This window comes from Lipotes vexillifer, unplaced genomic scaffold (assembly GCF_000442215.2).
Source record: "Lipotes vexillifer unplaced genomic scaffold, Lipotes_vexillifer_v1.1 scaffold1514, whole genome shotgun sequence".
Classification (NCBI taxonomy): Eukaryota; Metazoa; Chordata; class Mammalia; order Artiodactyla; family Lipotidae; genus Lipotes; species Lipotes vexillifer.
In genome coordinates this window covers 144,017-170,949 of record NW_006798605.1, presented here as the reverse complement: position 1 = coordinate 170,949, position 26,933 = coordinate 144,017, and the positions used below count along the sequence as shown (strand labels likewise).

Sequence of the window (26,933 nt, the reverse complement as noted above, 5' to 3'; positions counted from 1 at the left end):
TTACCACAAAATCTCAAAATATAGCCCAGGTCTCTGGATTCTCCTAGTTACTAACAATAAAACCTGTGGCAAAATTTCCTGATATAATCAGAGAAAATCAAAAGAAAATTATTCATCCAGACATTTCCTGTACATATATTCTCTGTTTCTTGTGAAAATCATTTATTTGATAGGAACCTTTTCTCCTACTACTCATATTGCCCTAAAATTGTTTAAGCCAGAATTATCTGCTGTCTGTTGCCATCAACTGGCTGTTGACAATGTCACTGAAGGTAAAAACGTAGTTTGATGAGGGAGTAAAATTGGCAAGTAGGATCATATGGATAACATCATTAAACCATGATGAAATACTCCCTTTAAACATGTCTATCTCTAAAGATAGACATAAAATATAAATTAATATATAATACAAATATATTAAAACTCAACATTAGGATAAAAATTAAATTAAAAAACAATTCCCTTTTGGTTGAACTGGACCATTTCTGTACTTGAGGTTAGATAATGACTGTAATTTTAATAGGTTTCAAAATATTTTACACTGAATTGTCATGTTTCATATCTTTAACTGAAACATTCATAATAATAGTGAATAATGAAACCACACTGTATTGGGGGGCCTTTAAAATAATGCAAACTCAATGATTCTTTTTATTAAAGAAAGCTAGGAGGCATAAATAAGATAAACTTTGGTCACCTTCTGGCAGCTACCACTGCACATTCTATCATATAGATTATAAAGCCCAAGGAAATTGAAAAACTGACAGATCAGGTGTATCTTGAATTCTGTAGTTCTTGCTCATTTTGGAACTTAATGAGATATATACTGAAAAAGAGTAATCTGTGTGTGTAGCAAGGGTTAAGGTTTTTTTCTTAAGAAATTTGGAGAGGAAACTTAGGACCTAAGTTTACAAAACGTCCTATATTGATGGTTGAAAAAGAATTATTCATAATGTTAAAGTTACCTTAAGTTTTATCTAATTTAACTTGGTTGATTCATTTGGTAAAACTGACAAATCAACACTAAATACAGCTTAAAAAAGAGGCACACCCTAAATCCTCTCATATGATATCTTATAAAATAATCAAAGTTTAAAAATAAACCTAATTTTGGTAAATTTTTTTTTAATCTTATGCACACAGACACACACACATATACAACTTAATTCTTTTACTTGTTTCAATGGAACAGCAATCTAAAACTTTAAAATCAGAATTTTCTTCTCCCCACCTGTGTCATGAAATTAGTAATAAAAAGGCAGGAGGATTTTATTAATGAAATTTTCTTACTCTCTAAAAAGTTAATAGCAAATGTAAATTATACATTTTACTAAAAACATTTGATTTTACTTTTGAAATCTATGTAGGGTTTCCCAGGCAATAACAAATTAGTACTCAATAACTTAAAAACAAATTAACGTGGTGAACAAAAATATTTGAAATCATGTTTTGCCTTTGGAAAATACTCCTGTAGCATGCTAACTTTGATTTTCTTTAAGCCTCCTAAAGTCTTTGAGCTGAAATATTTAAAAATTCCTAATTTAGGTTACTGAATTCATCATTCAGAATAATCCTAATCTAAAAAAATTATAATAAGGATCATTTTTAAAAAATAATTTTTAATTTACTTAATTCAGTTTTATGAGACTAATGACAGGGTAATTTAGTTGTTAGGTTACATTTATAAAATATTCCAGATATCCTCAAATATTTTTTAATAAGAATTACTTCTGAATTTATATGATCATCTTTAAAGGGGTAGGAGAAATGTCTAGTTATATCCAGAGACACTGCCGTGTTGCTGAGTGAATAAGTCTTAGTGTGAAGGTGTTTGCTAATTCTGTTCCCATGGCCATGGGAAGTAAAGAAAGCATGATGAAGGTAATCAGTCATGTGACCATTTTTGATAAGAGGAAAGAGACTATGCTAATAATGCACTTTGATTTCAATCAGATGAAGCTTTAAGAAATACTGATTTTCCTGGCCTATTAATTTCAGAGGTATGTGTAAAATCTGATAACTAACTGAAAGGTACAGTTGACTACCCATAATGTCTATGTAACTTGAAACAACACATCTTGGTTATTTCTTTTATAATAATTTGTTTTTTCTTTAATAAATAGACTGAATCAATTGGTCCTTTTCAGGTTGGTTTAGACCTTGTCTAAAATATATATATATATATATATATATATATATATATAAATCACTTTCTTCAGATGTAAATAAAAGCAAATTTCAGGAGAAACCCACAAATTTACTAAATACATTAGTGACATTAAAGAGTAAGTCCAATTCAAAAACATCAAGTAGGCTATTGTATCTGTGATAACTAATCCTCCCATGGGTGGGCACCAAAGTCTGGATTAACAACTCTGGATCCAGGAGAACAATTAAGATGTAGTCACGTAGCCATGCTATTCTTTATTTCCATTCTCAATCTGTTTTTTTTTTAAAATCTTCTAATCTACTCAAGGACCATTTTATTCACTGGGTGAAGTTATCTACCTATTATGGAATAAATTGTATTTCAATATTTTATATACTTTCATAAACATATTTCTAGATCTGTGTTTATTCAACTGAAATGCAAGTATACATGCATCAATTTGCTTTGGTGAATCAAAGACAGAGGGTGTGTCTGTGTTGCATGGAACCACCACCTACAAATATGAAAAATCCCAACCATGTGTAGAGAGGGCCTTAGAGCAAGAGAATGGCTCTACAAAGCTGCAATGGGCAAAATATGATGCTGAAAACTTAGTTACAAAGATAACAGTACTCTACCCCAAAGAGATGCAAAATTAAGGATATTCTACATTTATAGTGTTTGTATCAATTTGTGTTTATGCATGAATTGATTTACTACCCCTATTTCTTTTCTTTTCCCTGTATTCCCAGTGAAGAGTGCCTGGAGTATCCGATGACAATATTACCTGATTACCTACTAAAGTAGCAATACCAAAGAAATAGCACCAAGCCATTAAAAAAGATGCTGGAATTGGCACTTTAGTAGAGTATGAAAGAGAAAGAAGAAGAAGTGAATTAGATATGATACTCCATGTCAGTTTAATGAATTGGGTGGTTATGTATCTTTTTCCACTATCAATTTTATATTAGACATTCCATGAGCTAAACGCTCATAGAAACAAGCATATGTTTCTCAAAGGCTTTTAAGGATTTAAGACAAAGTCTTTTATACTAGCAAGCTATAAATAGCTGGTAAGAGGGGGAAGTTCTAAAATGAAGACAGTTCATCAAATTAAGGAGAAAACATTTGGTTAATGACTATATTCTGACTATATATATTTTTTCCAATCTAAAGAAATACAAGTAGACTTTCTATTCTCATATTGCTAAAATGGAGTTGAAAATGTCATGACCCACTCAGATGTATAAACTGGGTCATCAGAAATACATATAAAAATGGCTAATTTAAAGACACATCACAATTTCACAGTTAACAATGTATGGCAGGTATCCCAAGCTCCTCTACGAATGGCTAGTAACTTTAAGAAAAACCTCCCAGATCTGAGGAAAGTGTAATAATTTTTCCAATACTCTAATAAATATTTATTAACAATAAAAGTTCATAGAGTTCCAAGAGTACTTTAAATAGTTGTTCAGTCTGTTTTCCTTGCCTTTACTAGCTGAGTGAATCTCATACTCCTAGGACTTGTGGAAATCTGTGTAACTATTTAGAAACACTTTCCATGTTAGTTAGATGGTTTTCAACTCTACCAGAGTAAAAAATATGAAATGGACAGTACAGTAGGTATGCAATTGTTAACTGTGTTTACAAACCAACAATCCTCATGAAAATCACTGCAGTTACAGTGAAACATCAATTAACCTAAATTTTCAACAGAGTATATTCAGATTCTTTGAATATTCTTAACTCAGACTATAAAAGGTTTATTAAATATCTTACAAAAATTTTTTTAATACATTTTTCAGCCTTAAAATGAACACTATATGCAATTCAACTGAAAAGTCGTTAGACTAATTTTGTTTAGTTTCTACATTGCTAGATGGGAGAAGTTAGACATCTGAGTGTTATCTTCCTCAATATAATCACTCTGAGATGATGAATACATTGTAACTTTGTGGAACTCTTCTTTTAGCACTACAGTTGGAATTACTTCATGAGCATAGAAGAAAAGTAGCCTCACTACTTTACAGCCTTTTCCTTTTTTTCTTATCAAATATGGTACCAAGCTTGATCTTTTAATTTTTCCATGAGACATTTTTCAAAATTAAAAAAAAATTTCATTAGTGACACAAATATTACTATAAACTTAAAAAATATTTTAAAATCATGATGCTATTTAAAAAGGAAATTCAAAACAAAAATGTAAAAATGTAACTGACTATATGGTTGGATAAGAGTGTAAGCCCTAAAGCTGATGATTTTGTTTAAGATAACACTGATTTTAATGTGTAATTTCTCACTATAATTAAAATATCAGCCTTATAGTAATACCTCATCATAAAGTATTGATATATTGACATACCAAGCATAGAATATTGGAACAAAACCACTCTGGACATCAGGAAACCTTGATCCTAGCCTCACAATGCCCTTAACCACATAAGGGGTCATGGATAAATCACTTGACTGTTTTGGGCTTCAGTTTCTTGATGTGTAAATGAGAGGTTTGGACTAAGAAGACATCAATGTCCCTGGTATCTCTCATGTTTTAAGCATCTACTTATGAAATTGATTATCTAGAAGTCAATCTTTTAAATCAGTGTCTTTACTGTGATTTCTCTCTCTTCCAAAAGAGTGTCATATTTTAAAACTGAGTGTATGAGTTATTACTATTTTGCTGTATAATACTACTCTGCATTTTAGTTTAAGCTATCATTACCTTTAAATCAAATTTCATATAAATTTGAATTTTTCTGGGTCAACAATCTGCCTACCTTGCCACAATCTCATTTCTTGTGTTTTACATTAAAAAGAAATTAAAAAAAAAATTTTACCAAAGGATTTGAAGAGGTTTAAATAAGGCCTTCTCACTGAGTTGGTTTTTCACATTACTCAAAGGTCTAAAAGTGTATATTAAATTAACCTGAGGTCTCTTTCCTCACCTGATTCTGTGATTACACATTCCTACCACCCTTTGCTGTATTCTACCCTATGTATCTCCTTGCAGGAGTTATAGTTAAAAATTACAGGAAGATGGTGACATCCTGGAACTGGGGGAGATAAATATCTGCCTCCTACAGAGACCCATGGTAGGTAAAGATTGATTGGAAATTGTATTCCAAGAAGTTAACTAGACAAGATGAAAATGATCAACCCTTACATAAATGCATGAGTACCATGTTATAGTATAAACGTTTAGCTAGCAAACTCTATTACCTGCCCATGGGTATGGTAAAATATGTATAGGAATACAAAAAGATCAAGTTACACAATGAAATTCTCCTATACCTTTTGAACCCTTATCATATTTTTGCTATATTAAGAACTGTGGAAACTGAATCCCAAACTTCTTTTTGATATGCTATTCAGATTTGAAGGCTGGAAGTCAAGACCCAGGCTACTCTCTGCTTTTCAGCAATCCAATACTAGCAGAATTCTGAAAAGGTAGTTTCACCATTGCCACCCCTGAATAAAAAGGAAAGAGAATAGATGTCAGGTAATATCAACATCAGATGTCACAGGCAGTCATCAGGTTATTCTTTCAGCTGCTTACCAGTGTGACTCCTTTTATGTACCATAAGCACATTGGGCCCAATGCAAACCATGCCACAGACGTCACATTTCAGTTTACCATTCGGAAGCCGGATTCCTCCCTCGCCTTGAAGCTCCTGGACTTTCCTGTTGTCTGCCACCTCGCTGCTTTCAATTAGGGGTTCTTCTAGGCTGCTACCCTCATCATGGCCCCTGATCTCGTCTTCGCGGCTCAGGGGTTTCCTGTCACACTCTTCATCACTCTGCATTTCTAGCTTTACTGAATTTGCTGTAATTTAAAAAGAAGAAAGGAAGACATTTTAAATGCATGTTATGTGTTGTCACCTACATCTCTTTTCCACCCACTGCCATTCTATTAACATGGTTGAGAATGCTATACTAAGTAGAATATAGTCCATCCCCCATGCAGTGTTAATACATACTGTGTTCTATGATATTTCCGTGGAGCTCTGGCATGAAAGTGAACATGGCTTAGGAAAGCTCAATATCAACTGATATTGTTATACTTTTGAGTTTGTCACTAAGGCTGCTGAGACTGAGGTAGGATTATGAAGAAGACAAGATTAGATACTACTTAACCCACTGAGCTACACCTCTTCTGAATGTAACAGTCATTATATATGCACTTCATAGTCTCTGTTTTCCATCAGGGTACTTGCATAAACCTGCTTTTTTTTTTTCTTTCACATCTTTATTCGAGTATAATTGCTTTACAATGTTGTGTTAGTTTCTGCTGTATAACAAAGTGAATCAGCTATATGTATACATATATCCCCATATCCCCTCCCTCTTGCCTCTCCCTCCCACCCTCCCTATTCCACCCCTCTAGGTGGTCACAAAGCACCGAGCTGATCTCCCTGTGCTATGCAGCTGCTTCCCACTAGCTATCTATTTTACATTTGGTAGTGTATATATGTCAATGCTCCTCTCTCACTTCGTCCCAGCTTACCCTACCCCCTCTCTGTGTCCTCAAGTCCATTCTCTACATCTGCGTCTTTATTCCTATCCTGTCCCTAGGTTCATCAGAACCATATTCTCTTTTTCTTCTATCAAGAGAGACAACTCAGGATCTTAATCCAGCAAAATATCTTAGACGTATGAAGGCACACTGTCAAGGCAAATATCCTAAACTCAGACTAAACACATACATTCAGTTGAGAGCTGTATAAATGAAGGGCAGAATGCACAGACCTCACGTGCTCTTAAGCTACTCTTTTTTTTTCCTATGTGAAAAAAGTTCTCTATGGAACATATTAGTCTGCAAATCAAAGTATTCCAACTTTAATCTATGCACACCAAAAAGCAGTGAATGACAGGAATGGCATAGCATGCATGCACGCACTTGTGACTGTTAAGAAATTCAATGCCTTCTGTTTGCTGTTTTTGGATCATCCCACAGAAAAGTTGGAATTTTGTTAGCACAGCCCTCATTATGGATTGCTGACAGAGTCCTTTCACAAGAGAAACAAGCTTTAAATGAATACCAGTTTTTTATCCAGTGATCTTGAAAATGCCTCAAGAAACCATATCAAAGTTACTAAGCAAAACAAATTATTTGGTATTTCTTGAATAGAGGAACTATTTTCATAAAAAGGAAGTAAGTTCTTTTTACTGCAATTGTTTTCTTAGAGGAACCACCCCTTCTGTGATTTGTCGTTAGTACTCATGATAGGTAGTATATATTATCAAAATGACTCTTCCCTTTCTCCCTCTTTGGAACTCCCCTGTGTGGTACAATGTGGGGATCACTGGATTTAGTCAGGAGAACTGGCTTTGACATTTACTGCAGTATAATCTTGAACTAAGTATTTAACCTCTGAATCTTACGTCTTTCATTTGTGGAGATGAATTCAGATTACAGAATAAAGTTTAAGCAGAATGGTTTAGCTATTAAGAGTGAAGATCCTAGCAGTGGCACTCAGTAAGCAGTGTCACCTTCTGCAAGTTACTTAAGTTCTCTATGTCCTCTACAACACTGGGACGATAACGGTACCCACTTCCTAGGGCAGATGTAAGCATTAAATGAGTAAATATAAAAAAATGGCCTTACTATTATTTTTCTTTGGACATACAGGGCTCTTTTTATTCCATAAGGTTTTTGTAAAGATCAGTTAACTTATAGTATGTAAACTATCCCAAGATCTACAAAGGGATAGACAGTCTTCTTGCCTGATCTCTAATAAAGTACCTACTCCCTTGAGTTTTACCTTATTTACAAATTAGGACTGCTTTACTGGGTTTTGAGAAGAGTAAAGACAATATTTTTCCATCTTAATATCCCCAGTATGCTAAAGAAATCTGTGGCATATAGGAGGTATTTCAGGCAGTATTCCCTGAGGTATTTTACTTGATTTAGAATCTTCTTTCTTTAAGCTTTTAAAAAATATGTTTAAAGTATCCATTAACATAGCAACGAAAAATTAATCGTCATAAAGGATAAAAAGTGAAAATTAAGTCCTTTTCTACCCAAAGTTCACCCATTCTTCAGTTCTGGTCTCAAAAACAGCCCCTATCCTTGTCTTTTGTTTAGAACTGTGTGTGTGTATATGTATGTGTGTACATGTGTGTATATATAGTCTCTCTTTTTACACAAATTGGACTGTACAATTTATCTGACTTTAACTTTCCTTTCTTCAATTAACATCTGTTCAATATTTTCCATACACAGAAATCTACACTGTTCTTTCTAATACCTGCATAAAATCGACTTTACAAATATAATTCATTCATCCAGGCTTTTAAGATTACTTGTTGTTTAGTGCTATTATAGACACTTGTATACCACACAGAACTGTTAATCTGATAAACACTGGTTATTGTACTTCAGATTTTTAATATGCATTTTTTTATTGTGAATGAAGTTGGGCATCTTTTTCTATGTTTAAATGTGTGTGTTTTTTTTTTTTTTTTTGTAGAACTGCCTATCAAAGTTCTTTGCCCATTTTTCTACTAGGTTGTCAGCCTTTCTCACTGAATTTAAATGCTTTATATACTAAGGAACTTAGTGCTGTGTCTGATATGTTTTGCAAAAATTTCGGTTTATCTTTCTACTCTAGGGTATTTTTTGGCATGTATGCTAATTTTACATTTTGAATTTTTAACATTTTCAATTATGGCTTCTGGATTCTGTGTCTTGCTTCAATAGATTTTTCCATATTCCAAGAAATTTTTCCATATTTTTTCTGAGAAGGAAATATTTCCTAATTAATGTAAAATACTATTGGTTACCCTATGTAGTCCCACATTTCATCCACAACTGTCAGTCATTTAAAAGAAATATTAAGAAGAAAACAAATGAAAAGTATGACTTTATGCAGCATGACTTCATATACCAGCCTGTGAGCAAATTTTCCCTCACATTTAAGTGATGTCCTAAAGATCACAAACTTCGCAGCAATGCCATCATTTACATTCCTGAACTAGTCAATATCTGATAAGCTACCTTTAATGAGTATAAGGTCTACTGGCATTTCATTTCGAGAACTGAAGAAATGTATACCTAAAAGAAAGAGTGGGTTTTGGGTCTGAAACTATAGGCCTCTTAAATTTCAAAACAGTACCAAATTATGAAGGATATGACTTGATGTTACACTAAAGTATCATCTTTTCCCTAGTGAGAATATTATAATATGGACATCAAAACATTGTCTCAAACATGGGTAAATATGTCATTTAACAATGTACTGGATGTTAAAATTATACTTAGAATTTCTGTCCACAGAAGAATATGCTTGAAATGAATATCCAAAAAAAAATATGTTTATTAGCACTGAAATACAGAAAAAGTGGAAAATTATAGTCATCTTTTCTCTAACAATATTATACTCTAAGGAATTATATGTTTGCCATGTATGGATGTGTACACACTATTACTGTAGTAAACAGTATATTTATTGATATAGTAAATCAATAAAATGAAACACATTTTAATACATACATAGCATAGATTAAGTTTTGCATTCATACGATGGCCTATGTACAAACAAAATTCCATTCTAATTAATTTTTAACCCATCCTACTAAAATTAACTTGAAATTCTAGGACAAAAAGTGATTACTTAAAGTGGTCTGAATGTTAACTGTTAAATAGAAAAAATTTCCCTACTCAAAGAACATGAAAGAAATTCTCCTATGATTTATTTTTACTGTTTAGGATGTTTCTAATTAACGCAGAGCACCTAATATTTTAACTCATTAATGATTAAATTCAAATGTCTGGTAAATTTATACTCTAAATTATAATTTGTATATTAATAAATGAGTTATATCATAATTATTTGTAGTTACAATATATAAAGCTATTATAATTATTAACCATTGTATAATAATCATAGTACATAAGTTACCAAATCTTTAAATTTTAACTCTTCATATAATACTTCTTTTACAGTTTGGTTAACAGAAAGGCATCCTCATAAATGGCTAATTTCTATGAAGATAAGAACTTGCTAGTGTGAGTGAAAAGAAATCTTGTTATTATAAATCTCAATACCAACAATTATTTTTCAAGCTTATTTTCTTGCTACGAAATGAAGAATGTAAAATTTAAACGTATCTGTGGGAATTTACATATACTTTTATATACTGACAAGCAGTAACAGTTTAATAAAAACAATATTTTGTCAGAATGAATGATTAGCAATGAAAAGATGCGAAATAAGATTTTAATTGATCAATTTGTTCTGTTATTTGATATTATAGTCACAAATAACTATAATATATAGATATTTGAATATTTTTAATAAATAAATATCCTTAACATAGGTATCTTTTTTTCTCAAAGGAGATGATATAGTTCACAGTTTAAAACAAAGTCAAATTTTAAAGCATCAAGAAAAAGTTAATTGTTACAGTGATTTTTTTTTTAGTAGACTTGGAGGTGTGTGAACATGGTTCAAGGATAATAACATTTACCTTTTTTTTTTTTTTTTTTTTTGCAGTACACGGGCCTCTCACTGTTGTGGCCTCTCCCGTTGTGGAGCACAGGCTCCGGACGTGTAGGCTCAGCGGCCATGGCTCACGGGCCCAGCCGCTCCGCGGCATGTGGGATCCTCCCGGACCGGGGCACGAACCCGTGTCCCCTGCATCGGCAGGCGGACTCTCAACCACTGCGCCATCAGGGAAGCCCGGATAATAACATTTAATCAAAAAGACTTTCATAATCAATTTTACATAGACAAAGCTTTGAATATATTTCATGTTAAAACATTCCACATATATATTTACGCAAAAAATTGCTTCATAATGCAAACATGTTTATGAATTAAAGCTTTATCCCCCTCTTCTTTATGCTTTCAAACTACTGTTTTTGAACTTTTGGATATAATTTATAGATGCTATAAAAACGCATGGTGGGGGCTTCCCTGGTGGCGCAGTGGTTGGGGGTCCGCCTGCCGATGCAGGGGACACGGGTTCGTGCCCCGGTCTGGGAGGATCCCACGTGCCGCAGAGCGGCTGGGCCCGTGAGCCATGGCCTCCGGGCCTGCGCGTCTGGAGCCTGTGCTCCGCAGCGGGAGGGGCTGCGACAGTGAGAGGCCCGTGTACCGCAAAAAAAACCCAAAAACGCATGGTTTAATCACCTCCCATTTACATGTAATCATCCCAATGTTGAGAAGTAAAGAGACTCACACAAGAGCTCTTATAAATGACTCCCAGGCCAAACAAATTTCAATTGTAGAAGTTTCTTCAGTAACCATACTGTGCTCTCTACACTCAAAGCCTTCATAATTATCATTGTTTCGAGATACATAATACTGAGTGGATAAAGTTACACTAGACTTGCCTTAAATTCAGTAACATGGTATTAAATAAAAGGATAACTGAATAAGGGTATTTACACAGCTAAACATATATAGATCACTGTTGTTTTTTTTTTAAAAGGCAGAAAACCAAATGGGGAAAAATTATGTTATTTTGGGAAGCTGTTAAAACACTATTTTGGTTGTCTATTTCATACTGAAATTTTCTTTACTACTCTCATTATACTTCGAAAATTAAAGACAATTCAAAACCCAAATGTATACCACTTAAAAATAAAATGGAAAATGAAATGTACAATGTTGTTACGTACACTAATAGACCTCACAAAATAGATCTCACCCACCTCAACCAATAAGACACAAGGACCAAAATGGAATTCTCTTTAAAACTCATTGAACCAGCAAATATTTACTGCTTGCCTAATACTTTGCTAAGAGTGATTCATTATGAAGGTTTAAGACTAAAAGCTGAAGAATATTTTTCACTTAAATAAGAAACCTATATTAGCAGGATGGTATATACCCAGGTCATGAAAGAGTTTATGAGTAAAAGTACAGGAAATATTTTACTAACCTGTAATTTGAATTTATTGAACTAAACAGTACATAAACGTGAAGAAGCTTTTCCTTAGAAATTGGACATTTCCTATTTTTTACTCCATAACTTCACCAAATTACCCACTTATGCAAGGTGGCACATGATTTTGCAATGTCTGGAACCTGATGGCTTCAAATAATACAAAATTCTCAATTTTTAAAATTTGGGGGAAAATATCATTTTTTACACATATGGTGAAGTATATCCAGTTAATTCTGAATTACCAAATTGAAGGAATAAATTCTATCCTCATCCTTAGAATGAGGTTTTCACAGATAATCCTATCTTTTTTAAAATGTCAAGTTTTGAAAAATCATAGTAACCAGAACCTAAAATATCATTATTAAAATATTTTTTAAAATCTAAATTAAACTTTATACAACTTAAAACTTTATTATTAGTATGAGTTGATTCTACTAATCCACGAACAGATTATTGAAATTCCCTAGCCAGGAAAATAATCCAAAGGGATTATGATTTATTTGCTGTATTTGAAAGGATGTAATATTTATTGTGATTTATTCTGTTTAATTTCCAAATTATATTTTTCAACTCTTAATTTTTAAAGGAAGCAAATACTATGGGAGTTAAATATTTCTTTCACAGTGCTAATAATAAAAGAGAGCTAAAATGCCATTCTTATCAAACTGGGGAAAAAAAATCTTTCAGGTGTGATGTATAAGTGGACTTTCATATGCTTGGTTTCTGTTGTGTGAACATTTAAGAGGACACTTAAGGGGTGTTATTACTTATAAGCATTAATTTCTCCAGGGCTATGCCAGATACTTGAAACGGTGTTATACACACTAATTGAATCAATATGTCTATCTAATAATCTGTTGAAGTTGCTTCTGAGCTAATACAACTCTCTCTCATTTAAACTTTCAAAAAAGAAACACCAAACATGATTAAATCCATGTTAACAGCCCAGCTGCTGTTTAAATAATGTGTTAAAAAAACAAACTGCTTTCAAAACTCTGATGTAAAGCACAATTATTTACTAATGAACTTACAACCGTCTAAACAATGAAAGTAAAATCCTCACAACAAAAATTATATTAAGGTATGTGCAATCATTTTTCAACAACTTTCCTCAACAAAATTCCACACAATATAAAAACTTTGTTCCTTTTAACTGTGAGTAAATAAATGTATAAGTCTTGCAAAACAGCTGCCTCATAACATCCTTAAAGTATTCGTTTTAGAAATGGTTGGACAAGTCTAGACACTGGTGTCAGTGAACTACAGCTGAGCCATTTGTAGGTAGCATTCTGTCTGCACATCACATCACCTCATTTTCTCGTCCTCCGCCCACTGTCTCCTTTCCCCAATGTAGTTAGACTGTATTTCTTAAACCTAGTAGGGTAATAGATCAAGACAGTGCTGGTTTCTGAAATATGACTACTATTCTAAAAACAGTGTAGAAGAAAGTTACTCTGCACCTGATTGCAGGAAACCAGGGTCTTTACCTCCCTTTCTGCCACTTAACTAGTTCTGGGACCTTTTGGGAAATTTTTTATTTTGACTCAGCCACCTGCATCACCTGAAATATGGGAAAAATAACACTTGATACTCCTGAAAACAGCAGGCTAGATAAAATAGTCTCTTTACACTAAGGGGTTAGAATCCTTTTAATAATAGAAAAATAACAACTTATTATAATTCTTCATGATTTAAAAAATTCATATTGTCTCATTTGATACTCAGAACCACAGTGGATTGTAGGTAGGGCAAACACAGATAAACAAACAGAGGCATGGTTGTTAAATAACCTTCCCAAGGATACAAAGGTAGTAAATGTGAGCCTGATATCAACTCAAGATCTTCTGTCTCTTAGCTTCACATCTTCCTATGACATGATACTGCCTCTCCAATTAAACAAGTAACTAATATTAGTATTATATTTAGGACAAATACCAGTCCTGGGCAAATAGATCTTTCAGATGTTATAAAACTGTGTCCATCAGTTAAAGAGGATACCAGGAATTCAAGACCACATCAGTCAGATAAAATAAAAATAAGTTTCCACAAACTGAACTACAGAATTAATACTTTCTATCAAGTCTGGGATGCATATGCCCACTCAAAAGGACTACGTTCTAATTTTTAGATTTGCTTTGGTCTTACGGCAAGGGTAGGTCCATGTAGTACAACTAATTCCTGAAGAATCTGCCAATATTCAGTCATTTTCCTGAGCCTTGCTTTTTCTATATTCCTTGTCATGCTATGACTTATCAGTGGTAGGTAAAGACAGCCATTTGAGGAAAATATCAATATAATCAACTTTAATCTCTAAACCAACAGTTACGGAGGATGGCATTTTAGGACTTCCTTTGTCACCTTTTGACAGTCTTGTGTCAATTTTTTTTACAAAGATAAATCATACCTATGAGTAGCTCATGCAGTATTTCATTTACATTTAAAGAGATCTTCACAACAAAATAAATACCAAAAAAGTATCCTCTCTACCTCCTTGAAAAAAAAAGTAAAACTAAGGAGCCTAGACATCTCACTCCCTAATGGTCTCCCACAATGCATGCAACCATAAACAGCATGCCCATCATCAGACTACCCATCTTTATTGACCAGCACAGTGGCACCACTGTAGCCCAAGGGTGAAGCTTCTGTTTTCTGGCAGACAACTAGTTCATGAGATGTACAACGTGGAGAAAATAAGCCTAGTTTAAATAGAAATGCCACAGGCAAACAAAAGTCTATCCCTTTATCCATCCTTTAAATGAATGATTGCATTTGCCAAGTCCTAGAGATTCAATATATGCCATGTCTTGCAAATCCAACTCCTTTTTGTGCATTTTCGTGGGCGACACAGAACTTCTTTAAGATTCCCCATGCCTTCTCACCTGGAACAATTTCAACAACTTTCTAGCTGGGTCTCTTTTCAGTTTTTTGCCACACTCTACTCCCCCAATTCATCGTATGTTCAGTTTTTAGATTAATTTTCCTAAAGCAGAGCTCATATTGCTCTCCTAAATGTCTTCCATGACTGCTCACTGCCTACAAATTAAATACAAAGGTACTGGTATGGACTTTAAGGACAACCACAGCACAGTTCCATCATTGCTCTTGGCCATATGTCCTATTAGTCCCTTAGTTATTCATACTTTTTCCAGTCATATTTCTAGTCATTCTTCCTGGAACTTATCCTATACATCTCTACTTACTTTTTCCCCCCTGGCCCCTATTATTATTTTCTGGAATCTTTCCCCTACTTCTGTCAATATCAGCATACCTTCGAAGCTGACTTATCTTCCACCCTTTTTCATGAAGTGTTTCCTGAGCACAAAGACATATTACAGTGATTTCATTAGTATATTTGCCTTAACTCTATGCTCCCTACAGTGTGAGATTTTTGAAGAGAAATGCTGTCTTTATTCACAATTGTAAAACCATCTTCCCCTTACACGTACCAGGCATTCAATAAATGTTTGTTGAACTGCTGTTGCTGATTTACCTACCATACTTTTTTTTTTAAGTTACATAGGCTATGCATAAATTAACCACAAGTGACAAATAATTATCATAGAATTATGATCATCAACATAACATTAACTAAAGGACCACTGTATAAAAGGAAAGACTTTCGGTGCATTACATGCATCACCTGATATTAATCATGACAGCTGCTCTGTGAAGTATACAATATTACCCTCATTTTACAGATGAGAAAACTAAAGCTCAGAATGGGTGAGGTAACATGTCCAAGTCACACATCTATTCAGAGCCAGATCTGAAATTAGAACCAAGAACTGATGACCAAATCCTTGCTATGTCCCCTATGTCACCTAAAGCAAAACAGTTACTAGTTACCAGTAAAGAAAAAAGGATGTCAGTATGTTAAAGAAGAGTAACTTTGAATCGATGTGTGCCATCTGACATTTTCTTTACTGCATGTTGAATACAGGTGTAGTAGTTTGCCAGCTTTGAGTAAAGAGAAATTTGTCTGAAAGCCTGTTTTGGAGGAAGACCAGCTTCCACTGCCAGATTTTCTGAGCATGGATTTTATTTCATATAAGAGCAATCTAGTTTGAACTGGTGTTTGGCAACCATCTGCTTAACATAACTGTGGGAGGTTTGTGAAGCAAATTACATTGTGAAATTCTCTCTCTAATAAGGGGAGTACAAAATTGTTAACCAAACTTCTGTAAGAAGTAAAATCATTACTATAAAATCCAGCTGAGTGGGCATATTCCCGAAGGGACCCAAACATTAGATTGCCAGAGGTCACTGAGGACGTTTAAACCAGGTCAGAAGGCAGTGCTGCCGGCTCGCTAAAGAGAAAGAGATAAGAAACGGAGCAGGGTTTCTATTACGGAGCAAGGGCAACAGAGGGAAGAACCAAAGCCAGGCGATGCACTTCAACAGCTTTACTGAGCCTCTGAACTGAAGTGGCAGAGGAACCCAACAGCTTTCCATACCCTGGGTTCAAATATCCCTGGTTGCCAAAATCTGGAACAAACATCAAGGCTACAGAAGTTCTTTCCCTGATGTTCTTCCCTTCACTATTTGTGTGAAACAAAGAGAGTCAACATTTGGCCCCAAGATGCAGGATTGTTTGGTTGAAAATGTATAATCAAGAAAACGTATCAAGTAGTAGCAAAAAAGAGAAAATGTGTAGTTGTGATTAAGAAAAATGAATCTGAACAACCACCCAGCAAATTTTATTTTCTGCAATGTAGCAGCGGCAATTTTTTTTGCAATGTTCATACCTGTTTCCTACCCCTAATGAATAGTCAGTCATATAGAGTGCATTTGTTAAAAGGTAAAAAAAATAATTACAAAGCAACATAGGAGGTACTAGGTGAATAATGGAAATGCTGGATTAGAATACCTGTGTTTAAGTACTTTACATATGTGGACATTAAGAAGTAATTTAACACGCCCCTGTTTCCTACCATGTAAACTGGGAATAATATCCTCTATATAAAAGTCATAAAATTGGGGAAGCATAGTCAGTTAGTGCAAGCAGTTAGAGCCTATGGCTAAGAGACTCAATACCCTCGGGTTTAAGGCCAGGCCCTTTCATTTATTAGCCACATGACCTTAAGAAACCTCTCTCAGTCTCATTTTTCTCATCTATAAAATCAAGAAAATGATATTACCTGTCTCCTAGGGCTGTTCTGAGTATTAAGTACAATTGTATATACAACACCCTTACAGCTATTTTACTTCTTATTAATAGAGCTACCCTATGAAAGCATATCATAAAATGTAGGACATCAAACAAATGTAACTGGGGGGTGGGGGGGGCGGTGTATGTTTACTCCAGGGAAGCACGGGGATGACAGAGAAGGCTTCACGAAGTGGCATTTAAGATAGTACTTACAGGTTGGATATGCTTTATATAATAAAGAGAAGACAGATGGCACTCAAGAAGGGGGGCGAGCATGAAGAGAAAAGAAAGATGCATGAATACATGTTGGTTTTGAGTGACACCGTTTTTTTCTGGAATGCATATATTCAATGGATAACATAAATAGAAAATATTTTAAAATCAAAGTTTAAAATAGAGTAAGGCACAAGGGAATTAATGCTTGTAGGTAGTAATTTCAAAGATGAGTGCTGTCAACTTATTAACAGACTGTTTCAACAACCACCGTACAGAAGAGGGATCTCCTTAGAATTTATTCATTCATCCATTCAAAATTACTTACTGAGCACCTGCTCTGTGCCAGGTACCACAATGCAGCAGTGAATAGGACAGATATGGTCCCTGCTTTCATGGCACTTGTGAAATTTATGCATATATGTATATATGTATGTATATGTATTTTTCTGCGTTTATATATGGGCAACTGTGCACAGTAAAACATTATGATGTGAAATACAATGACTTGAAAGCCCTTCCCCCAGAACATGCTACTACTATAAAATCTCAGTGCAAAATGCAGAGCATAAGTAATCAAGAAATACTCTCATAAGATCACTACTTCAAAAAGACAGCTTTTTCTGAATTGTAAGTAGTTACTTTAAGCAGTCATCGATCTGTGAAACAAAGTTTTGATTATTCAATGCATTGTCTTTCTCCATTTCTAGAACATCCTTTAGCCAGCTTTCTAAAGCTCATAGCTAAAGTATATGAAACATACTTAAAATGATGACATAGTTCTATGTATCATAGGAAGCAAATTAAACAGATATGTCTGATATCATTAAGGGGCATACAAATAGCTTGTCTTAGCTTGTAAAAGTAAGCTAACACACTTATTAGATGCAAAGGAGCCCCTTACTCATTTAAAAAATACTTTCTTTAAAATACTTGATATTTTCTAATCATAAGTAGACTAAAATTTATACAAACTGAGTTTTATTTCTCCTTAAGTTATGATTTTGTGATCTCACATCTCTGTCACCTGTAATTGGACGGGTTACCTTCTAAGAGACTTAGCTCCCTCATCTGTGAAACCTAGATAATGCTACTTATTTGTGCAGCTAAAATAATTAAAAGCCTACCTGCCTGAGGCCATTATTCTTGAGGTCCCTTCAGTCTGTGGTATATGTGATTCCAGGATACAAGCAAACTATACTTGAAATTTTATGTAAAAAACGATTTGTGTAATCAGTAATAATAATCAGCTACTTAGTATCTAAATATAATTTTCTTTATACAAAAAATCATTGCCAAAACTGATGTCAAGGAACTTACCCCCAATGTTTTCTTTTAGGAGTTTTACAGTTTGAGGTTTTAAATTTAAGTCTGTAATCCATTTTGAATACATTTCTGTACAGGGAGTAAGACAGTGGTCCAGCTTCATTCTTTTGCATGTGGCTGTCCAGTTTTCCCAGCACTATTTATTGAAGAGACTATCTTTGACCTACCTGTCTGTTCTTGGCTCCTCTGTTGTAAATTAACTGACCATATATGAATGGGCTTTTTTCTGGACTATTTTACTTTCATCTGTGTCTATTTTTATGTTAATATCATACTGTTTGGATCACTATAGCTTTGTAATATAGTTTGAAATCAGGAATTGTAATGTCTCCAACTTTGCTGTTCTTTCTGAAAGATTGCTTTAGCTATTCAGGGTCTTTTGCGGCTCAATACAAATTTTAGGATTTTTTTTCTCTTTCTGTGAAAAGTGACATTGGAATTTTGATAGGGATTGAATTGAATCTGTAGAATCCTTTGGGTTGTATGAATATTTTAACAATATTATTCTTCCAATCCATGAACACAAAGTATCTTTGCATTTATTTGTGTCTTCTTCAATTTCTTTCATCAGTGTTTTATAGTTTTCAGTGTACAGATCTTTCACCTCCTTGGTTAAATTTATTCCTAAGTATTTCCTTTTTATGATGTTATTATAAATGGTATTGTTTTCTTAACTTCTCTAATAGTTCATTGTTAGTGAATACAAATGCAACTGATTCTTATATACTGATTTTGTACCCTTCAACTTTACTAAATTTGTTTGTTAGTTCTGACAGTTTTTTAGGTGAGTCTTTAGGGTGTTCTATATATAATATCATGTCATCTGCAAATAGAGACAAGTTTACTTCTTTCTTTCTGATTTGGATGCCTTTTACTTCTTTCTCTTGAATAATAACCAAGATATGGAAACAACTTAAGGTGTCTTTCAATGAATGAATGGATAAAGAAGACATGGAATATAAATACAACAGAATATTATTCAGCCATAATAAAGAAGAAAATCCTATGTTTGTGACAACGTGGATGAACCTTGAGGGCTTTATGCTAAATGAAATAAGCCAGAAAGAGAACAACAAATACTGCATGGTATCACTTATATGTGGAATCTAAAATAAGTCAAACTCATAGAAATAGAGAGTAGAAATGTGTGTTGCCAGGGGCTGGAAGGAGGGGAAAATAGGGAAAGGTTAGTAAAAGGGTACAAACTTTCAGCTATAAGATAAATAAGGTCTGAGGATCTAATGTGTAACATAGTAACTATAGTTGATAACTCTGTTTTGTTTAATTGAAATTTTCAAAGAGTGTAGAACTTAAATGTTCTCACACACTCACAGAATGATAAATATGTGAGGCATGGACTGTTTATTAACTACATGGAAGGAATCCTTTCACAATGTATACATATATCAATTCATCACAATGTATACTTCAAATATCTTACAGTTTTGTCAATTGTATTTCAATAAAGCTGAAAGAAATTCAGGAAGCTTTTAAAAATAAATAAATTTCTTTATACAGGTTTGGGGTTCAGACAAAAATCTTACTTTTAGATCATGTATTTAAAACCTCTGGGTTTAAAACAGCATCCCTAAATCTACCCATTAATGAATTTCTGAAGGTCACAGGTAAGAGTATGTTTAAATGTGAATATATGTATTTATACATATACATAGTATATATACTGAAAACCTTGTTGGTATTTGTGCAGGATGTTCTTTATTAAGCAATAAATGTTAGCTACTTAAGCAGAAGATAGTGCAATGTGATGAGAGTGCCATCCACATGTGTTTCCTTCAGGTGAATACTTGGCTGGCATCCAGAAGGGGAAAAAAAAGCAAAACAAACACAACATATTCAAAACTTTAAAAAAAAGAGTGCTACAACCTTCACAGAAAGCACGAAGTCCTTGATTCAAATAATGCTATAAAGACTCTTGAAATTTTCCTCTTTTCTACCGCGTCCCTGTCAGGATGTGAACCCTGCCATTATGTATGGCTTGCGGCTATTTGCAAGTTTCCTCCCCAACTGGGACTAAGAGGCAAATTGCAGGTTTCCAGGGAGGGGGAAATGTGTGACAGTAGGGATCGCCTCAGCACTTCACAGGGACTGTACAAGCGCAGTGATACCAGCTACCTTGCTCCCTGTGACAACTGGCCACCAGGTTTCATAGGTTAAATTTCTGAAAGTAATACAAGTTGTTAGTTTTAGAAGCCTAGAGTTTTTCTTTGCTTGAACCATTACAAGGCATTTTACTTCTTTTCCACCTTCAAAATGGGTGAAATTATTTCAGGGGCACAAGATTACCCAAATCTATGATTTCTGTCACATGCATCTCACAGCTTACTGTCCTCTTCCACATTCCTAGCAGGCTGCCTCTGTGCAAGGCAGCACATGCTTACCAAAAGCACCTCATTCTGTGGAAGCTGTCAGCAATTACTGCGATGAACTTTAAATCTTTTTCCTCTAACTACTGGAGTATTCCAGAAATAATGACACAACTTCTCCCTGTTTTAAAATGTCAAGCTGACCACTCAGAAATTCAAGCTACGTTTCTCCAGGAAGGCCCAAATGATAAGACATTTTATGAGCCTTCCATTTCATCTCCTGTTCCATTACTATGCTGCCTTAACACCTTCGTGGTGTAGCAACACCTTCTGAGACAAGCTGAAACTCAAACAAACCACAAAAGCTGACACCTGAACAAAGTTAACAATATGTGCCTGGCAAATATAAGTTATATATATTTTTCCTTTCCTTGATCTCATACTATCATCTGAATTAACTTTATTTTCTTCCTTTAGTGCTATTTCTAATAGTTTGAATCTGTTGCATGATTAATTTAATTGTGCAATAATATTTAAATATATATATACCCAGTATACTCTGTTATTTTCATGTATTTCAGGATCAAATGTATTTTCAAATGTCTGGTTCAACATTCACACTCAGAGAGAAAAAAAAAAATCTCTCCAAAATTTGAACTAACTTCCTTAAACTCATGAAGCTTTAAACTCCCAGCTGACACCAGAATTAGAGATTTTCAAGGTTAATGGGAATGCAATAAAATCTTGATGTAGTTTTTCAGATAATATAGAAAGCATATGACTTATAATTTAACTATGCTCAATTTTGGCAAAGAGAGGTACATTATTAAGAAAGAGATATATAAAGATCAAGTAAGGTTTAAATGGCATATCTTTAACCATACAAAGGAAACACAAATTAAGGTATAGGATCCTGATGAATAGCTTTTACAGACAATATACTTCTCTCTTCAGATATTAAAAATCTTGTTATTGCTGACATCTAATATAAAGTGTGTGTTTGGGAAGGCACTGGCTTGTATTCCAAGATCAGGGAATTCACGGGCTTTCCTGATGCTGCCTTCACATCATCCCTTTCCCATAAAAATAAATAAGCAAACCCCTTCATTCATTCAGTGAATATTTATAGAGTGCAATCTATACACTAGACACTGCTAAGTATTGGAGATACAAGGGCGAACAAGACAAGCATGGCTTATAATACGATTGAGACAGAGACGATCGCAACAATGTAGGTTGTCCTCTGAGAGGAACAGAGTGCCAGGGGAATACAGGTCTCAGTGACAAGATACAGAATTTAAGAGGAGGAAAAGGAAGACAGGAGAGCCAATGATGGTGTCCAGGTCGCTCAAAACATTACTGCGGAAAAAGAAAAATACAGGGATCTCTAAGGTTAAATCTAGTTCCAGTGGAGCCATACGAATTCATTCATTATGTGGGCCAGTTTGAAATGGCTACTAGCAATGGAAGGAGTAGGTGAAAAGACAGGGAGAGGTACTAACATTTAGACAAGGCCCATTTTGTTGCGTGTCCTTCCACATTAGCCATTTAATTCCCAAACTTTGTGGTAGTTATTAGCTTCATTTTATAGAAAAGGAAGCTGACGATCAGGAGACCACATCATAAGGCTGAAAAATACTGTGTCTCTGAAACCAGCCAAATACCCTCATGATGTATTTCACTGGGTACAAAGGGAACCAAATGGGGGGTGGGTACCCAACTTCCACAGATATAGGAACCAAATAGGGGAAAAAACCAACTTCCACAAATACGGGAATTCAAGGTTCATTCTCTATTGATAGTGCCATCTTAAGACATATTTTACTGAGTACTATACAGACACATGTTTGTTAGTAACTGACCTTAGAAGAGTACAGAATAAAGATATACAACACTAAGCAAAACACAAACTCATTTACTGAGTAACATGCATATGAATGAAATGCAACAAACATAAAAGTGCAAAGAATTTGCAGAGAAAAGAAACAATGCAATGAATGGGTCTAAGAATTGGAATTTTATGCCTGATTTTAAGGTGGCAAGTGTGCGAGTGTTCATTTACTCTGCAGGTATGTCTGGGTATAACTTTTCCACCAGGTACTCTGCTAAGCACTAAAGACAGAGTGACAAAATCAGATCAGAGATAGTCTTTGCCTTCATATTCTGCTCATATCAGGTGGAGGCAAAGGAAGACAGCAATCATTCAAGAGTTTGTTTGGAGGAAGGGAGTTAGTATAAAGGCAAAGAATTTGCAACAAGAAAGGCTCAGAGCAATTCACTAAAATTCCTGGAACTGAGGACTTGCAGCCCTACCATATACCCCTGTAACAGAAATAACTTCACTTCATTACTGTTTTAATGATGGGAATTTTTGTTTTCAGTATGTAAACAACAAAGCACAATATTTACCATTGAAAATATATATTTAAGTATCAGTTGGCAGGTCTCAATAATTCCTAGAGTTCCTTTACCACATATACAAACAAATTATCGAATTGCCTTTTCCCATTTCCCACCATGAAGGTAGCCCCACAATTTGAGCAAACCCTAAAAAACTAAAGCACACACACACACACACACACACGATTTGAATGAAAACCTAAAATAAAACGCCTTCAACCCATTATACTAACCATCATTAGATACAAGATCGCTCTGACATGTAATAGAACATTTGGTCAAAAAGTAATAGCTGGGCTAAAATATCTACACGCTGATAAGAGTTGCAAGTTTTCACTATGCTTCCATATTATCAGTCTTAATGAAATTCACTTGTCAGTTCCATTCTGAAACAGTGAATTCTGGCCTTGCATGACAAGGGTAAAATTAAAATCTTTCTTTTCCTAATCAAATCAGCTAAAAATGAAAAAGAAGAAAGAAGAAACTCCTCTCACTCATTGGTCAAAAAAAGATTAGTTTTGAGATTCCTTTCCTTTGCTTTTTTTCTGCTTCCACTGTTGAACTTTTCAAATAGTACCATCAGCTGCTTTTTTTAAAAAACTCACTCTGTCGCCAACAAGTATATTGAGTAAAACTAGCCAAAATATATGGTACTATAAGGAATAATGGGGTAGATAGTCTAGAATTTACTTCTACACCAGCTGCAGGCTTTATTATCATTATCTTTTACTGGGTATTGAACCCATCCTATCGTGGAATATGTCACAAAGCAGCTCAATCTAAAACAGAGAAGGCAAAGAAACCTGTCTACTTATCTTGACTTTAATTACAAACTTCTATAAAACCTTAGTGAATTTCAGCACTCTTAAAAGTAAGCCTGATAAGAGAAGGGGTCATATTTATTTATCTTTTTATTCCTATTTATAGAGCACCTTTTCAAGCCTAGTGTATTAGACACATTAGACTTCATTTTCTCTTGTTATTATTCTGTGCTTTTGTTTAAGTGTTAAGCATGGCAACCCAATAAAAATTAAGTATGGCCTAGAAGATGATATGAAAATTCAACTCAAATGACACATGAACATGATAAAGTCTAATGCAATTAGTCTAATGTAATTAGACTAAAAACAAATGTAGTTATCATGGTACTAGGCAATGATAGACAATAAACCTACCACAGAACTAGAAGTAGATTCTACTACTACTTGTTAGTGATGGACTTCAGTGAGTAAAAATGAAGGTAAACATTTTGTATCTCAGTTTCCCAATGAGTCAATGGAAATAAACTAACTCCATATTTCCCACAGAAGAACTTTACAAAAGTCAAACAGAAAACACTTCCAGGGAAGTATTATACAGATGTTTTCTCATAATCATAAAAATGTCTTACAGTTATGGCAAGAGAATTATTCAATGCTTGATGGGCAAATTGATATAGAGCATATTACAGCTCTGAAGGATGTACCTCTTGTACCACAAGAAAATCAGCAGAAAATCAACATACACGTTTACCTTTCCAAACTGCAAAGCTGATATTAAATACATAATATTCAAATCAGGAAACTGAGAACCACATTGACATCTAAAGAGCCAGACGTATGTACAAATTTATAAATAACGTAAGTTATTCAGAATGATGTGAAGAACTGTCTCTAAAACAAACAAAATCTAGAGGCTGAGAAAAAGTGAATTTTAATTTCACTTATTAATCCTGAGAGTAGAGAAACACAACTATTTAATCCAGTTTCTATAATCATATTTCTCCAGTTCCATAATTGTTTTTTAACATCCTCTCAAACTTAAAAAAGTAACAGTAATTTTCATTATTTTGTTGCAAATGTCCAGAGCACTGATCTAAATATCAGACTAATTAACAGTATAATAAAAGAGCAAAAAGTAAGAAAAAAAGAACTTTGATGAGGTAGATCAATCTCTTACTAAAAACATGAACAAAATAAGTAGTATTTGTTTCCCAAGCTTTCCCTTCACTAGTAACCTAATATAAAACTAAATACAAAGAAATAAAATTATTCTGACATGTTTATAAATATTATATACAAATATTTATATCAAAGATTAAAGTCCAGACAGAACATTAGTTAGAATTTACAAAAACACAACAAAACTCTTAAATCCAATTGACTGGAGATGTTTACCTTTTTTTTTTTTTAAGACTAACATAGCATTAATTACTGCATAGAAGTTATGGTTTAAATTTCACATGGAATCTAGACTCTGTGCTGTATTTCAATATTTACCAAGTTTTGCTAGAGTAATAATATATCAAATTTTCAGAAATGATTCCAATTAGAAAGAAATCCTTTCCTTACATATTCTGTAAAAATTTTACTCATCAAGCTTTTTAGCATATTAATATGGTAATATAGAATCATTATTACAATTTTATTTAAAGGTTCACAAAATGTACTCAGGCCAGAGAGACAGGCATGGATCCTCATCATAAAACAGCAGTGTGTTTTCTTAAAACTAACTTTAAGAGATTTCAGATCTGAACTATTTGTATACTTTTCTAGGAAACAATTCTAAAATGGCATACAAATTGTTTCTCAGCCATCTTCCACACTGATGCCCTATTATTAACGTGATTGAGATAGTCTCACCTAAAGAGAAATGCTGAAATCCACTGCCTTATTTTGCTCAGTTTAAAAAGTTTTATTTTGTTCTTCTGGTTTAATATAGCCTTATCAGTATTTTAATGTACGTTTAATTCCCATTCATTAACATTAAATATAAAATAGTAGATCTCACTGGGAAAAGTTTCCTAAAAGTTATGCCATGTATTAGTGAAATAATCCATTGGCACACGCTGTACACGTTTATGTTCATTAGCAAAATGTTCATTTAAATACTTAAAATTAGCATATCAGCAGTAATATTTAAAATTAACCAAGAAATAAGTAAAAAGGCCACTCTGTAGAAAATACATATCTTTTATGCCCTATGTGACTTCAAATGTAGGTAGATGTTCTGATAATGTCATTAGTAGAAGTTTATTATTTTTTTTAACATGATACCCAATTTGCTCTGGATTTCACCTAAATACATATTATTTATCAACTGCCATTTGAGAATCCTAGTACAAATACTGCTTTTCTGAGGTAGTATAAAAACCTTCTTTAAAAATGAAACTAGTATCCTCAAAGGAAATATTTGATTAATTTTTCATTAACTCATATATATTGACATAACCATTAGGTAGTTTATATTAAAAACAGTAAACATATTTTAATCATCCTCACTTGGGTAAAAAATACAGATAAGGGCTTCCCTGGTGGCGCAGTGGTTGAGAGTCCTCCTGCCGATGCAGGGGACACGGGTTCGTGCCCCGGGCCGGGAAGATCCCACATGCCGCGGAGTGGCTGGGCCCGTGAGCCATGGCCGCTGAGCCTGCGCGTCCGGAGCCTGTTGCTCCACAACAGGAGAGGCCACAACAGTGAGAGGCCCGCGTACCGCAAAA

At 34.1% G+C, this 26,933-nt stretch overlaps 1 protein-coding gene across 4 annotated transcripts in view; it reads right to left on the bottom strand.

The window, feature by feature from the left end:
- IKZF2 (IKAROS family zinc finger 2) overlaps window positions 1-26,933 on the bottom strand; it is a 179,353-nt gene that overhangs the window by 68,921 nt on the left and 83,499 nt on the right. For 3 of the 4 annotated variants that reach the window (XM_007470607.1, XM_007470609.1, XM_007470608.1), the window contains one exon: window positions 5,784-5,972. In XM_007470607.1, the coding sequence (XP_007470669.1) occupies window positions 5,784-5,972 (189 nt within the window). Of the gene's footprint in view, window positions 1-5,705; window positions 5,973-26,933 lie in introns of all 4 variants that reach the window. The other variant, XM_007470606.1, reaches the window with a different exon arrangement.